The 15,619-nt window shown below is 34.0% G+C and overlaps 1 protein-coding gene across 1 annotated transcript in view; it reads right to left on the reverse strand.

Moving 5' to 3' along the window:
• The window catches only part of MAN2A1 (mannosidase alpha class 2A member 1), a 111,437-nt gene that overhangs the window by 37,073 nt on the left and 58,745 nt on the right, over nt 1-15,619 (reverse strand). The window contains exons 13-15 of the mRNA XM_027656847.1: nt 2,365-2,530; nt 308-538; nt 68-190 (exon numbers count right to left, since the gene is read on the reverse strand). Coding sequence (XP_027512648.1) covers nt 68-190; nt 308-538; nt 2,365-2,530 — 520 coding nt within the window. The remainder of the gene's footprint in view (nt 1-67; nt 191-307; nt 539-2,364; nt 2,531-15,619) is intronic.

Genomic DNA, 15,619 nt, shown 5'->3' on the forward strand with positions numbered 1-15,619 from the left:
AATCTGTATTTGCAGAATGCTTCAAGTTACTTCAAGATTATAATCTCTTTGCAAACAGAAGGTTTACCTTGGCATCTCCATCTGGTAAGAAGAGATAAGCTCCACTTTTATCTCGGTTACTTGTAGTTCCATACCAAGCAAACTCCACCTTCATTTGATGGTTTTTACCATCTTCTTTGGTATTTATTTTCTAAAAGGACAGAGATTCATGTTTGAAATAGTTGACACACATTTAATTTCCCACAAATAAGCATGGAAATTCTCAAAAAAAGTAAAACATAGGGTTTTGAAACAAAATGCAACACACCTCTAGTAATCCAGACATTCCCGAAAACCACAGTTTCATGTATGCATTTTCTAAGATTATATTATCTGCAGAATTCTCCATCTCTTTTATCTTGAAAATTCTGTCTGCCTTCTCCTGCCTACTATTCCTTATGTATATATTATAGTCAGTTAAGACTGCTTCTGAACTCTCATCCGCTGAAAGCTGGTAAACTCCAATCCCAAGAGGTGGTAGATGTGCCACAAAAGAGATCTGTTGGGAGCAAATAAGAAGCTATTACTAAAAATAGCAAAATAACAACTGTTTACACTGAATTTATGCTCAGGGTAACTCTTTTTTTTCCTGAATAATTTTAGGATGGTTGAATTTTTCCCATAGTACACAAATGACTATGAAATTACAAATGACATTCCAAAATTAATAGTTATATGCTAAGAAGAATTAACAAACAAAAATATCTGCATCACTAATTTGCCCAGCATCAAGATCATCATTATATTAATGTAATAATAATTTTGAATCTTGTTAAGAAAAAATGTTAGCTCTAATGTGTGGTTCTGAGTATCTTTGCTGTTTATTGGAGATGCATGTGTACTGGATCAAGTGCACACAGGTCTTACTTACATTTAAAAATACAAAAAATTTAAATAACTAAATACAAGGCAAGTGCCTCATTTTCAGTCTCTGGTTATTTAAGAGTTATAATCTGCAGAGAAGAGTAATATGCCAGGTACATCTCCAAAGCAATTTGCTTAGAATTTGACGTCCAGATAAGTAATTTTATTTCCTCTTCCTCAAACAATGACTGTTAATTATTGTGCTGGTTTTGACTGGGATAGACTTAAATTTCTTCATAGTAGGATATATAGTGCCTGGTTTTAGTATTAACCACACTGATAATACAGGGATGTTTTAGCTACTGCTGAGCAGTGCTTATGCAGCATCAGCCCTTTCTGCTTCTCATGCTGCTCGGGCTGGGGGTGCACAAGGAGCTTGGAGGGGACACAAACAGGATAGCTGACCCTGTCTGACCAAAGGGATACCCCAGGCCATGTGGTACCACACTCAGCAATAAAAACTGTGGGAAGAAAGAGGAAAAGAGGGATGTTCAGAATGATGGCCCTTCCCAAATCACCACTACATGTGATGGAGCCCTGGTTTTCTGGGGATGGCTGCCCACAGGACACAGTGAATGAATTCCCTGCTTTACTTTCTTGTGTGCACAGCTTTTGCTTTACCAATTGAATCATCTTCACCTCAGTCCACGAGTTTTCTCACCATTACCCATCCAATTCTCTCCCTCATCCCACTGGACCAGTAAGCAAGTGGCTGTGTGGGGTCAAGCTACTTAATTGGGTTTACCTCCAATAATTATTCCTTTGGGACACAACTGAGAGACACTTATGGAATTATCTTTGCAGGAATATTATCCTGAAAGAAGTTCTTATGTCAAAAGGAACTGGAATGTAAGCCTGAAAGTAATAAAGTACTATTACAATAATACACCACTACTGTATCACTAGGAATTTAATGAAATAAATTTCTGATGTGGACAATCTTCTATAATGACATATGATTCAAAAATTCTCAGAATCTTTGCTTCAAAAAAAATCCAAGAGGTGGACTCAAAGACATATGTCTAGCTCAAGTATCTGGAAGAGAGAAAAAAAATCTGAATCTAAATGCTTAAGTCATTGCCCTTACAAGACCTTCCAGCTGGAGTGCTTGAGGACATACAGATTGTGTGACTGTGTGTATAGACCATCACTTGAAGAAAGAATCAGCTTTAGAGAGTTAAGGGAAAAGACATACTTTAAGTATTTTCTGTTCATGCAGCTGAAACTCATCCTTTAAACGTAATACATCATATCACAAAAGTTTACTAACTTATCATTTTAAGAAACATTAATGCTAAATCCTTGTATGTTTTCTAATTTATATTTTTTTGCTTAAAACAACTGAATGGTCTACAGAAGATAGAATTGCCAATACATAAAGTATGGTTTTCATTTTCTTCAACTGTGAAGCTACAATATCTGTCAAAAATACTTTAATGCTTTTTACTTGAAGTAGTGTACCTGATATGCTTCATGTGATACTGTAGTTGCTCCATCCCACACAGCACTAATCTGGACAGTAACAGGTTTTCCCAGTGGAGACAATAATTTAACTTTGGGTGAATTCACATGGACTGAAACCACTGAAAATCGCTCTTGTTCCGTGGGATTATATATCAAAAGGTATCTGAAAAAACATATTTACTAAATTATCTCTTGGCAACCAAGCTCCGTCCTTCAGGTTTAGTATTACTGCACATATATTTTACATACAGAGCATTAAAACAACATTAGAACAACAGGTACATACCACAACAAATAAATATACAAAACATAGCCAGGAAACAATGGATATTCAACATCAATTCTCTGCAAGTCTTCTTTTCTTAATGCTAGTACTTCTGCAAGAAATTTTGAATATAGCTTACCAAAAAATACATTAATTTGTCCTGTTAATTACTAAAGAATTTCTATTACAGTTGCAAGCACAATCGAGATATTTAAGGGCATTTTAAATTTATTTTTCAGGCTGAACTATTCAATTCTCATCCACAATTGCCTCCCCTTTAACACAGTTTAGAAAAGATGAAGTAATGAACAAAACCTGCTGTATATAATGTACAAAACCTGCTGTGACATATATTCATTAAAGGAGGTAGTTTGTCTCTGCTCTAAAGGAAAGTACAAAATTATTTAAATTATAATTTACCAACATTCGTTATGGCAACTGTTTGCATATCTTCACAGGTGTATATGGAATAACTATTTTTTAATGTAATCTTATGCCTTTTCTTCCATTTGAATGCAGATTATATTATTAACTAAAAGAATCAGTCCTGAGTTGAACAGAGTGACTTTATTTGCCTATATTTTTTTTAATTATTATTACAGGTTCATAAATTGTAAGTACAGAAAAATGAAATTATACCAGAACATTTGTGCCTCCTGCACCTGTAGGACTATCATTGTACTTCATGTCTTTTCATTGACAAGCTCAAAAGATGCACTATTTACAACTGTTCCCAGAAGTTTCCCTCTATTCATGTCATCCTTTAAACAAAGAACAAAAATTCTATCTTCTATCTTCTTGATCCTCCCCACTGTAAAGCACAATTTACTCCTCCATGAGTATCTTTCAACAGTTTCCATGCTACCCATTTCCTATTTATCAAATCACTCCTTTAACATTTCTTCTGAGTAGATTCTACTCAGCATTCTCTGCTCCATTTCCTACACAGATACCTCAGGGTTCAGTCTGTGGTTTTCTTTCCCTTCAAATTTAATTACCTCCTTCCCAGATCAAACCACTTCACCTAGCATTATCTCCTTCCACCCAAACTACAAATTTGTCACTCAAGTCTTTGACTTAAAGATCACCTGTACCTTGAACTTCTTCCCATAATCTCACATTCTGACTGTAACTCTTCCAGGTTCCTTACCTGAATATTTAGTTGCTCTGTGCTCCATTATTCACTGGCACTACAGTCTACAACTAAGGTCCTGTGAACAAGTTACTTACATAGCTAAACCCTTTAATCTTTTCTCTTTTCCAACATTAGCTCTGTAAAGACTGAGGGTAGCGCTCTTTCTACACACATGCCAGAGGACAGTAAGTTCTCCCTGGCACCATAAACTTTGACAAGCAGTGGACAAAACTGCCGAGATGACACTTTGGAAGTAAGGAAATAATAAAACTTCAGGGCTGAGAGACAGCAGCAAACAGCAAACTGAGGACTTCTACACGGTTATGCTGTAACATCAGACTTAAGTTAATCTACCACTATACCAAGAATGTAATACAGACAAACAAGGAAAATCCTTCCTTTTTCTCCGTAGTGCTGAAAATTCTCAACTACTCTTTTTTCATCCTGTTCTTTAATTTTTTTTTTGCAACACTACTCTAATTTTAACAAATGCAGTTTTGCTCTACAGATATGCAGAATCCTAAGCAGGCTATTGTTTTCCCCTTATCTTTTCACTGGCTTCTTCTTTTTTCCAGTGTCAGACTTTGGCTGGTAAATTCCACAGCACTTCACTGCTACCCTATTACCTCATAATCAGCAGGAAGTGAAAGGTCAACTCCAACTTCTCATTAGCTGAATCAACAAAAATCAGAGGCTATATTACCTTTCTATATCAAGAACCTTTGGATTACCTGCCATACACAGAATGAGTTTCCCATAAAAATTATTTTCCTTTCAACTCTTTAGATACCTGTGCTGAAGTATTGTTAAATCATGACTTCTATGCATAACAACAAATTTCAATGTATATTTGTGGTCACAACAAAGAAATGCTTTGAGGTGCTCTCTTTTACCCTGTTTCATGTTGAAGACTCCTACATTATCAGACAATGTAACAGTTAACCATATTCTTGGTCAGCTTTTGGAGTCTTTAAGAACTTGTTCAATACTTTCTGAGAGCCTCTCCAAGACTTGGGTAGGTCATTTTACACTTCTCCTTAACTGGGGTTAACGTTCTTTTGGGATAAGATTTCAAATTAAACGTTTTGGTTAATGTTAATGATTTTTTTGTTTGTTTTGTTTTGTTTTTTAAACAACATTTGTGGAATCAAAACCTAACTAAACCAACACTGGTCTCAGTCTCACCCATTAGAAAGTAGTAACAGAAAAAAATAGAATTAATAAAATACTTCTTAAGAATTTCTCATATTCCTTCAAAGAAGAAGGTAAAAACTCTGTCAGGAACAATACAGATTAAGAGATTACCCAATCTCAAAGTTCAAAATAAATCCTAATTCTCACCTATCAGCAGAACATTACAAAAATATTTTATTTATTCAATTTGCTTATATAATGGAATTCCTCAATTCTTATGCCTCCAAGTAAAATGTGAGCCTATGCATATAATAAATTTTCAGTAATGCTACATATCCTCATTAAATTTAAATTATCTGCCAAGCAAAAACATATTAGTGCAAAAATATTTCCAGGAACTTTGTTCACCTTTCCACAGATATAAACATGTTTCACAACTTTAATTAGTCACATGACAAATTTACCCATAACAAAAGACCTTAGGAACTGCCATATTATTATTATATTTCACCAGACTATTTTTTTTTTAATTTGGATAAAACAAAGCTCTTGTTATATCAAGATACATACATTTTATACCTTCTTGAATCAATTCATTATGTGTGTAGAGAATAATAAGGCAGTGAGATGAAGCTACTAATGACAAGGCAGATTTTCATCAGTCAAAATGCAAGCATTTTGCCTAGATGCTAGTATTTTGTTTTGAGATATTATTCCAGCAAAACTGAAGTATTTATACTAAGTAAGATGTAATTACTGTGCATATGCAAAAGCACTGTCTAATGTAATTAAAACACTCTTCTTCCGAAGCACCATTCAACTCTCACCCTTAAATAACATCCCATTATAACAATTTTAAATTTTAAATGAAACAAGAGCTACACTTCACTCAAGCTGTATCATTGCAAACAATGTCATACAAAAACGTTGAGCAAATCTGCTTAATGCATTACAGTTACATTACACATAGAAGCATTATTGATAATAATTAAAGGTTTTCTATCCCATATTTTAAGGTAAAACCATTAATATTACTGTCTTTCAGAAGCAGCAAGCAAATATTTTCCTTTCATTATTCAGATCACTGGTCTTTGGCAATAGCACCAAGAAAACTATTAAAGTTCACATCTTTCATCCAGTTAAAGAGTGACAGGGTTTTAATGCGTATTGGTAAAGTTCATATAAAAAAATTTCATCTGAAATATTTTACTTTAGAAGCACCATTATGGCCAAGCGTCAGCCATAATTTCTTTCACTTATTCAAGTTATCTAAGAATTCTGAAACTATTTTAATATAAAAAGTACTGAAACAAAAGGAACTCATATAACTTTTCACAGATAACACCATGACCAATTCACTCACAGAGACCACATATTTCATCTGTGCACAGGGAGCACAAGTTAACTGCTCTCAGCCCATCAGAAAATGAGAAATGGGTGCAGATTTCAGCTCTTAATCCTAAACTGGATTCACTGTAAATATTTGCAACTTCAGAGAAGCAAATCCTAACACCTGTTTTTCAGACACTTTTGGAAAGATATGTTTTGAATTTTTTTACCCCATACTTTTTTGGGTGTCTCAAACTCAGAACAAGTGTCTCTTAGTCATACAAGCATGACCACTTTCCCTAGATAAAACCTACCATATACCCTACCACAAAACCTAGATATGTCTCTTAGTCATACAAGCATGACCACTTTCCCCAGATAAAACCTACCATAAATCCTATTAAATGCACACATTCAAGCATCAAAGAATATTTTTGACTATTCTTTCCTGCAATACAAGATTTAACTTGCTGTGGAACATTTTCAGCCAGAGCAAGAAACAGCTATTCCCCATTTTTATTTCAAATACTTTCATTATTAAAATATCAAGAAAACATGTAAACCGGTGTACCTTTATTTACAGGTAAAAATACTAATAAAGATGATTCAGATCTCTAACAACTTTTATCTTTGTCTCCTAAAAGAATATTTTTTCTTAAACTGAAAAGTTCACTATTTTAAAAGATCGTTGTTTTCTGTTTCACTGATGTGCATCAATATATGGACACATATATTGGTATAAATATTTACCAGTAACACTACAATTACCATTTTTTTTAAAGTTCATTCAATGCTCCCTTCACAAGGGAGGCATTCAACTAATGCAAGAAACTACAACTCACTACTAGTAACAGTCAGAGGGTCATCAGTGACAAAGGTTTATTCAGACCACCTCTTCCATACACTTGGATTCACTACAGCTTAAGACAACAGCTTTCATTGCTCAGCAGAGGATCTTTATTCAAATAAGCTTTGAAAACCAATTCAAAGCTCAGACTGACCAGGTTTACTAAAATTTCTCTGACAAACCCTGTAAGACAGATTGGAACATTTCACATTATAAATAGTTTCATTAGAATCAGTTCCCTACACCCACAGGCACAATTTTAATGCAAAAACTTACAAGAACAAGATCTACAAAGCTAGTTTCTTACACTCTTCTCCTAGAGAGGCTAAGTTAAAACACATTAAGTGGTGAAAAAAAAAAATGCAACAAGTACACCCAAAACTGAGAAAAGGTAAAGCCATGAAGCCGAATGATATAGTATATCAAAGGCCTTCTACCGAAGAACGAAAGAAAACTAACAAATGCACATAAATTCCGAAATATCAAGAGGAGCAGTAATGAAAACACATTAAAATGCTTTACGTTATAAAGAAAAGGAATTAAGTAACTACATATGTTAAAGGTCACCAGAATAACTGGTGGGTTAGAAATCAGAATTCAGCTAAAAATGTATTCTGAGATCTTGGCAGTAGATGGACTTTGATAGAATAAGACTTTAGAACTCTAAGTAAAACTGAGATTCTCTAAAAAAAATCATCTCACTAGAATGATAAAGAGAAAATCAAAACTGTTTCATATCTTAAAATTGCAAGAAAAATTACTTTGAAAGATGTGAAAAGAGTTAATAAGTAGTAACATTTAATTACCAAACAATGATGTGTATAAGGCGGAAAGAAACTAGGGCTTAGTATTTAAACTGCATAAAGCACTGCTTGCCATGATAGCTTCCAAAAATACCATTAAAAAATTTGAATTATGTGACTTCCGATGTATGTTTTGAAGCTTAAAAAAAAACAACAAAAAAGTCCAAGAAATACAGAATTCTAAAAAAATGCTATGAATTGACACACACAAGCCCTGGGTGGTCCATGTCTTTGGGGACGGAGGTATATGGAACGAAAAAAACAATCACCTACTTAAACCAGATATTTATCTATGCATTGCAAATATGTACAACTTCCCCTGAAGACTTTCATGATTCTTGCACTGAAGCCCAAGACAACATGTACATACTTATTTTCATCACTTATTTAATACAGAATAAAACTAAAAATAACGTGACCACAAAAATTCCTCTCCTGTTATTTAAAAAGCTCTTTCCTTGCTTTAGAGGTCCATGGGGAAAAACTTTGAATCAAACCTAACCATAACAATTCTGGAAAACTCTGAATATTTTCCCAATATACTCAAAATACCAGGTAAAAAAAAAAGTTATGTCAAGCTACCTATCTCTGTTAAAAGCACTTACGGTTCCTCACATAAGACTCAAGGTTTCCTCAGTCAAAAGCATGATTAACATGACTTTTTAAGTACAGGTCCACTCATTCATTTTGTGTACCTTTCTGCTACGAACTACTGAAGATTGACAAAGCCTATAAAACAATTTTTCTGAAAATAAATGCCATATATACAACTTGAATGATTTTTTTCTTTTTAATAAGGGGTTCAGGATATTATCTGTTCATACTGACTTTTCGGTTATACAGAAATCAGATATTTTCCAACATCTCAATCCATATTCTGTTCTTAATATTCTTTTAGGAACAAGACTCATCAAAAGCCAACTGTGCAGGCTCGTGATTGTGACACTCTTCTGGACAGCAGATTAATGCTTTTTTCCTAAAACTCTTCTGTCAGTTACTAAATTGAGCTTCAGAAACTGTATGTTTTACAGCATTTCAAGACACTTCTGATTCCTATTCCAAATCCAATTAGTAAGAAAGTTACATAACAGAGAAAGTTTTGGACAAAGTCATTCAAAACCTCATGCATGAAAATCATGTGCCCAATCCACTTTCCAAACATATTGAAGTCTGATTATTGCTTGTTTTAAAGAAAATTTGGCTCTGACAGTATATAAACTATCTGTATTTCCCTCTCTGTAACATGAATATTTATTTCTGAAATGCAAAAAAGTTCTCATGATTTCATCCAAATTATACTTTTCTTATAATGTATTTTTTATTATATTTTATTATGCTATTCAAAACACTGAACTCTATTTCTCTGTGTACCTTGCACTATTATCAGTGACATCTGGCCCACAACCTTCTTTTAATAGAGGCAAACCCTACAAAAAACAAGGAAACAAAAAGCATCTAAATCAATGTGTCAGTTAATTTTGCCATAAAAAGTCCACAATCCCCTGAGGAATTATTTAACGTATTTTTGAAGAGATACGCATGGGTACTTTTCCAATAGCAGAGAAATTATTTTCTTCCTAGTTCTTATTCTGAAAGGGAACAAAATTGGTAATACCCATTAGATGGAATCACTCTGCATCAGAGGTTTTTGTGGGGTTTTTTTCCAAAAAGGGAAATACATTTCCATGTCAAGCCATACCAACTAATTTACAGAAAAAGAACTTCTGGGAGACAGGAAGATGGAGGAGTGTGGAGAGGTAGAGGAAAAATTAAGGATTTTCCAGTATTACAAAATTACTTGACCCTTTGCATTCCTATAGAGAATTGATCTGTTTCTGTTAATCTACATAGTTATTACACTACTCCCTAATCCTCACATCATCAGAAATCTACCTTCCCACAGTAGTGAAAATAAAACCTACGAACAAGAAACCCCTCCACAAAACCCCAGAAGCATTACTGTATAATAGTAGGTGTGCCAAGTGACAAAATAACATTTGTCACTTGGAAAAATGGAAAAAAAACAGAGGAAAAAAACCTTTTTATCCTAAACAGGAAATTCCATTGGCCTGTATGACAAACAGAGTGTAAGTTGTTGTGCTTGTGCATTAGGGACAGCAACTTGAAGCAGAGATGTTCTCTTATTAGATCAATGAGTTTTCATATAAACATCAGGCAACACTTCAGATCACAGGAAGGTCTTGTCTGCCTTAAACCAATCCACTTTTCTCTTTTATTCCACTTGGTCAAACAGAAGTCTGTGTACCAAACAGACTAGTCTATAATCTGAGGTCATGCTAGGTACAACAAAGTATCCTATTTTGCTATCACTCTCAAGACTAAATTGAAGAAAGGAGTTAAAATCTAGATATTAACAAAAAACCCACTGGACCAGAAGGTTGCTGTAGTTTGACCTCAACCAAAATGAGAATTCAGTAGGCTAAACTTTGACAAATGCTGCAAACACTCTTCTTGAAAATATCCAAAACTGATTATAATGTTTTGCAGCTCAAGAACCAGTTTTGCTAATATACAATTATATTTTTAGTTACTTTAAACAACATTTTCTCCAAGTATGTCTTCATTTTTTCCACTGCAAGTATAATACAACTCTTTGTAACAAACCTGTACGTATTTATCTTCTTCATTATCAGCCTTTTCAAACTAAACAGATTATGCTTTTTCAACATCTCTTTGGTTGCTTTCTTTGAATTAGTACTCATTTCCTGTTCACCTTTCAAGTCTCATCTCTCAAAGTATGTTTTCAAAAGCTAGATACTATATTTTTTTCACTCTTCATCACTCGAGTATAGCACACTATTTCAGCTGTATTTTACACAGAATATTTCCATTTCAATCACCCCAAAGCAAAATTGCTTTTGATACCATACAAGTAACACTCTCAGTCTGAACTTCTGTAATGCCTAGTCTTCTTCTGCAATACTACTGTCTATTTGATTAGTCAACACATTATTCTTCCACTTGCCTGCTTCATTTCATCCTCTGACTACAAAATAATGTCTCCAGTTTACTAAGACAATTTTAAACACTAATCCTATATAGGGTGTTTGTTCCCAGTATGACTTCAAATTTATAATCTATTTATGATTTACTCTATTAGCATGACTGACAGAAAAGGAAACTACTTGAGACTTTATTATCTGACCTAAGGAATTCCTTGCTTGTATTTGGCCTCACTTTGCACAAAAAAAATTCCTCCCTACTCAGATACCAAATTATATAATTTGAATAATATGTGATATCCAATATTTATCAATGAAAATCTGAAAAATAGCTAGGCAACCAGCTGTCGAGATACAGTGGATACTGAAAACATTACGATTCATAACCATACAATCCAAGACATTTTATCAAATAAAGAAGTCTTTTATGGGGGAAAACTCATGAGTCAAGAGCTACACTCAGATATAGTGTCAGATGTAAACATGAAATTTGGGGGAATGGGAGTATGTGTAGTTTAATAAAAATCAAATTAAGCTAAGAGTTCTCTATTTAGTCTCTATCTAGAGTAAAGCAGGTTATCCCCAAAAGTAGATTCCAATAGCTTCCCAAGAGGTTTTTCATTAACTGGATAAAGTCTAAAGAGATTTATCAGCTTACCTAACTGGATAAAATAAATAATGCTAATATGTTCCTCTGCATCACATTCAGATAAATTCTTTCATTCACCAATACTGTCACAGATGTAGCAAGAAAAAAAAAGTCAATTTACATCTAAGGAGTAAATTGTAATCCAATTAAAATGTTCATTATAGAGTAGAATATTAATCTTGAATACATATAATCAAATATTATCAAATATGAAGAATACTAAAATCTTCTTCATCTTCCTAATAAGACATCTTTTGCAGTTTATGAAAAATATCATGCAGAAGAATTAGTAGGAAGGTAATCTCAACCTGAAACTACAGGCACACAATATAAATTTGTGCTGCTTTCATAAGGTAGAAAACAGTGGAAACAGAATCTATTATCCACAGATCAGCTCTTCATTTCAATATCCAACTGGTGACATCAAGAAATAAAAAAGAGATACTATTAACAAATAAGTAAATTCACAAGAATTCAGTAGAGACTAACACAATGTAAAATAATGCTATGATTATAACAGTATTTGAAGAGCAAGTTAACCGTGTAGTTTAGAAATAGAGCTATGGTAAAATTAAATATTCTTTCTAAAAGCAGTTGTGGTTGACAGCTTGGATTAAGACACAAATAAATAAAAGTATGATCCTGTGCTTAAAAAAAGTTCCATTATCTTAGTTTGACATTTCAGAATCACTCCAGGATTACTCTTCCTAGTGACAAACCCAGAGCTGAATTTTAGGCTCATTAATGAAGGGGAGAGAACTCACACACATGCATTCCTATGAATTCTCTTTTTTGTAACTCTACAGGTAAATCTTTATAATATCCATTGCTCATGCAAAAGGCACAGAATTAGGCAGACAACAGACACATAATCCAACCCTCCACTCTCACAGGAAACAGGAACTTTGTGTGTCTTTTTTTAAGAACAAACCATGGAACACCCTCAAGAAAACAGCATTCACAATAAACAGACAACAGCACAGCAAGAACTACAAATTTTGAGAACACAAAAATATCAACATCAACCTAAGACAAGACTTTTAAACGTTATGTACCTATTACATATGCCAGATACATATACTTCCTATATGATTTAGATGGATTGTAGTGGCACACATATCCTAATCTGGAGCACATAACTACTCTCCAGTTAAGGATAAAAGGATTAAGCCCAAAGGCACTATTTTAAATTTGTCTTTTACCACAAAGTTGTGAGGTGTTCTGAGGTCCAAGATGGGCTTGAAGCCCCCTGACTTTTTCAGGATCAGGAAGTACCTTCACTAAAATCCTTTCCTTGTTCCTCTTGTAGTGCAGGCTTTATAAATCTGCATTTAGAAGGGAAAAAAAATCTGGTTCAGAAGAGCAGAAAGACTTTTAAGTATTCCATATCACTTCAGTCTGTGCCTTGAGAGTCTTGGACTAACTACAATATTGCCTCAAAGTAACTCCAGTAAAAAGGGTGAAGGGGTCAGTGTCTGGAAAAAAAAAAAATACACAAATGTACTAATATACGGAAAATGTGTATATTCTACTTCCAAAACTGCTTCAACAAGTACATGCATATAATGTAGATCTTTCAGCTCTATTCAACCATTCACTAGCATATTCCCTCATAATGATCACTTTGTTTTCTGAAAACAGGGTTTTTTTCCTTCCCCTAAAGTATGTATAGTTTATCTATTTCTTCTGGGGCTGGGGGGGCCCCAGAGGCCCCGAGGGGCTCCGGGCCCCCTTCCTCGTGGCTCCTACAACATGGCTACTTCTTCTAACAACCAAACTACAACTCTTCTCTTCCGGTGCTTGTGATATGTTTACATTTCTGCAGGAGCGCTCATTGGACAGAACTTCAAAACTTCCAGGGGTTTCCACCCCTGGGGGTTACCACTTTTCTTAGCCTCTGGGAGGAAAACAAGGTTCAAACCACTACAATATGACACTTTCATTACAGTGTTCTCAGAGAAAACCAGAAATTTCTTATAAGACCTAATTGTTGTATTTCATTTTACTGTTATAATTTTTATAGTAACTGAAGCATCAAACACCCTCACAATCTGACTGCATGGGTACTGCGAACTCCAACAAAAAATGCTGATATTCTGTGCACTGAAATGAAAATCAAAAAGTTGCGCAGTTTTGAAGAACTTCAAAGATTCTACAAATCCTACAAACTATGAACTTATTTAGTGGTTTAATTTTGCAATGGCAAAGATAGTTCGTAAACAAAAATATTTAGAACAGACTGTCATTGGCTCATCAACAATAAGACAGACCAAAAAATGAAAAAAGCTTGATTTATAAGAATTTTTATCCACTGAAGAAGTAATGATTAAAAGTTTGAAATGTAACAACTTTTGGAATAACTTGAATTTAGAAGCATAACATTCAAAAATTCATTCCACAAAAAACTCTGGAGTACAATTAATTGCAAATTAAAGCTACTTTTTTCTTTTTCTTAATTAAAATTTATATAACTCAAAAAATATACCACAGTTCAGTTTTAAAGAGCTATCCTCACATCAAAACAGGCGTTCATCTCCTAGCTTATTTGTTGTTGCATTTTTAGGGTTCACAGATAAGCCTTTAGAGAGATGTCAAATACCAGTGCCTGGAGTCAGATCTGAGATAAGCCTGCAGGTAGTATAGTTAACACAAACAGTAGAAAACTTGCCCAGTACATAAGAAAACCTCTGAAAAAACTGTTGCGACCTTACAGAAAAAAGAGTGGGAATAAAGAGATCAGTGTGTTGTAAACTCTTCCATACCCCTCACTTTCTGTCCGATTAGACACTGTCAATGGAGAGTGTGCCAGTTTTGGTCATAAAGACAGTTGCACAGTTGCACAGCTAACTTCCACCAGAATGAATGTACCATGTATCATGGTTTTGGTTTTGTTCATTTTGAAGTCACCCCTTTTACCAGAATGGTTTTTACTGAAATATTTATTTCAAGTTCACATTAACTGATGTTTCTAGAGTCAGACACAGTCTGGATTATCCTGTGTTAGCCAAACATTTAACTGCCTTTGCAACAGTTCTTCCTTAACAAAAATCAAGGAGAATGCTTTTTAAATACTCATCCGATTCAGTTAAAATGACCTTGAGTTCACTACAAACAGAACATGTTCATGGCAGTAACAGGTCACCTGAAATCTAGAAAATTGATCAGGCAGCTGAACATCAAGAGTTACACTTCAAAGTAATTTAAAAAAAATCATTAGGCTGTATTTAATCTAAGCAGCCAGAATACTGGAAACTAAAAGTGAAGGCTCTTCACATATAATTTTCAAAGTGTTTTCTAATTTTTTAACTTCTTGAACATTTGTATTAAATGTGTGTTTAATACAAGTGCTTAATTAAGCACAACAGAAGCAGAGTGTTAAGGTTTGACTGAATGAATATTCATATCCTGTCCACCTTCCTTAAAAATACGAATACAGACATTTCACTTTAACAAAAACATAATAAGGTTGTGCATATTGTCATCCCTATTTCACCCAATAAAAAACTAGAAATATTTTTTAGGTTAGGGTTCATTTGTTGGCTTATTTTTTTTCCTTCTAGGGAACAAGTGTGCATATTAAAAATGTACAAGTTGTCACAAATACTTCTGAACTCAAACGTTACTCTATTCTTTCTTGTTTTCTCTAAATTTTTTTTTTCCCCTCACTGACAATTCAACTCTTTTTTTTTTCCAGCTGTTTCAGAATATAGTTGGGAATACATATGTTACAGAAATCATGCAAGCATAAAAGGTAATTAAAATGTTCCTTATTAAACTGCCAAATGCTGTTGGAGGGTCCTTTCCTTGTAATTTAAGTTTAGATTGATTACACTAACAAGGGCAACGCAGGTCAAAAAAAACAGAAAACCAAAAAAAAACCCCACCACCAAACTTAAAGTTGCCAAATGAGAGTATTACCCCAGTCCAGTCACTTTCTAAGCTCAGAAAGACACAGTTATGGTATATCACACCAACAAAGCTTCCTTCTCAGAAAAGTTATTCTTGCTGTCATTATCCAACCAAATACAGCAACATATACAGTGCTCTGTCAAGAATTTTTGTGCATTATTCTTATCACACATTAAGCTTAATAACATAGCTTTAATTTCTATATTATAGTGCTGTGT

Source organism: Corapipo altera, unplaced genomic scaffold (assembly GCF_003945725.1).
Source record: "Corapipo altera isolate COAL_440 unplaced genomic scaffold, ASM394572v1 61281, whole genome shotgun sequence".
Lineage (NCBI taxonomy): Eukaryota > Metazoa > Chordata > Aves > Passeriformes > Pipridae > Corapipo > Corapipo altera.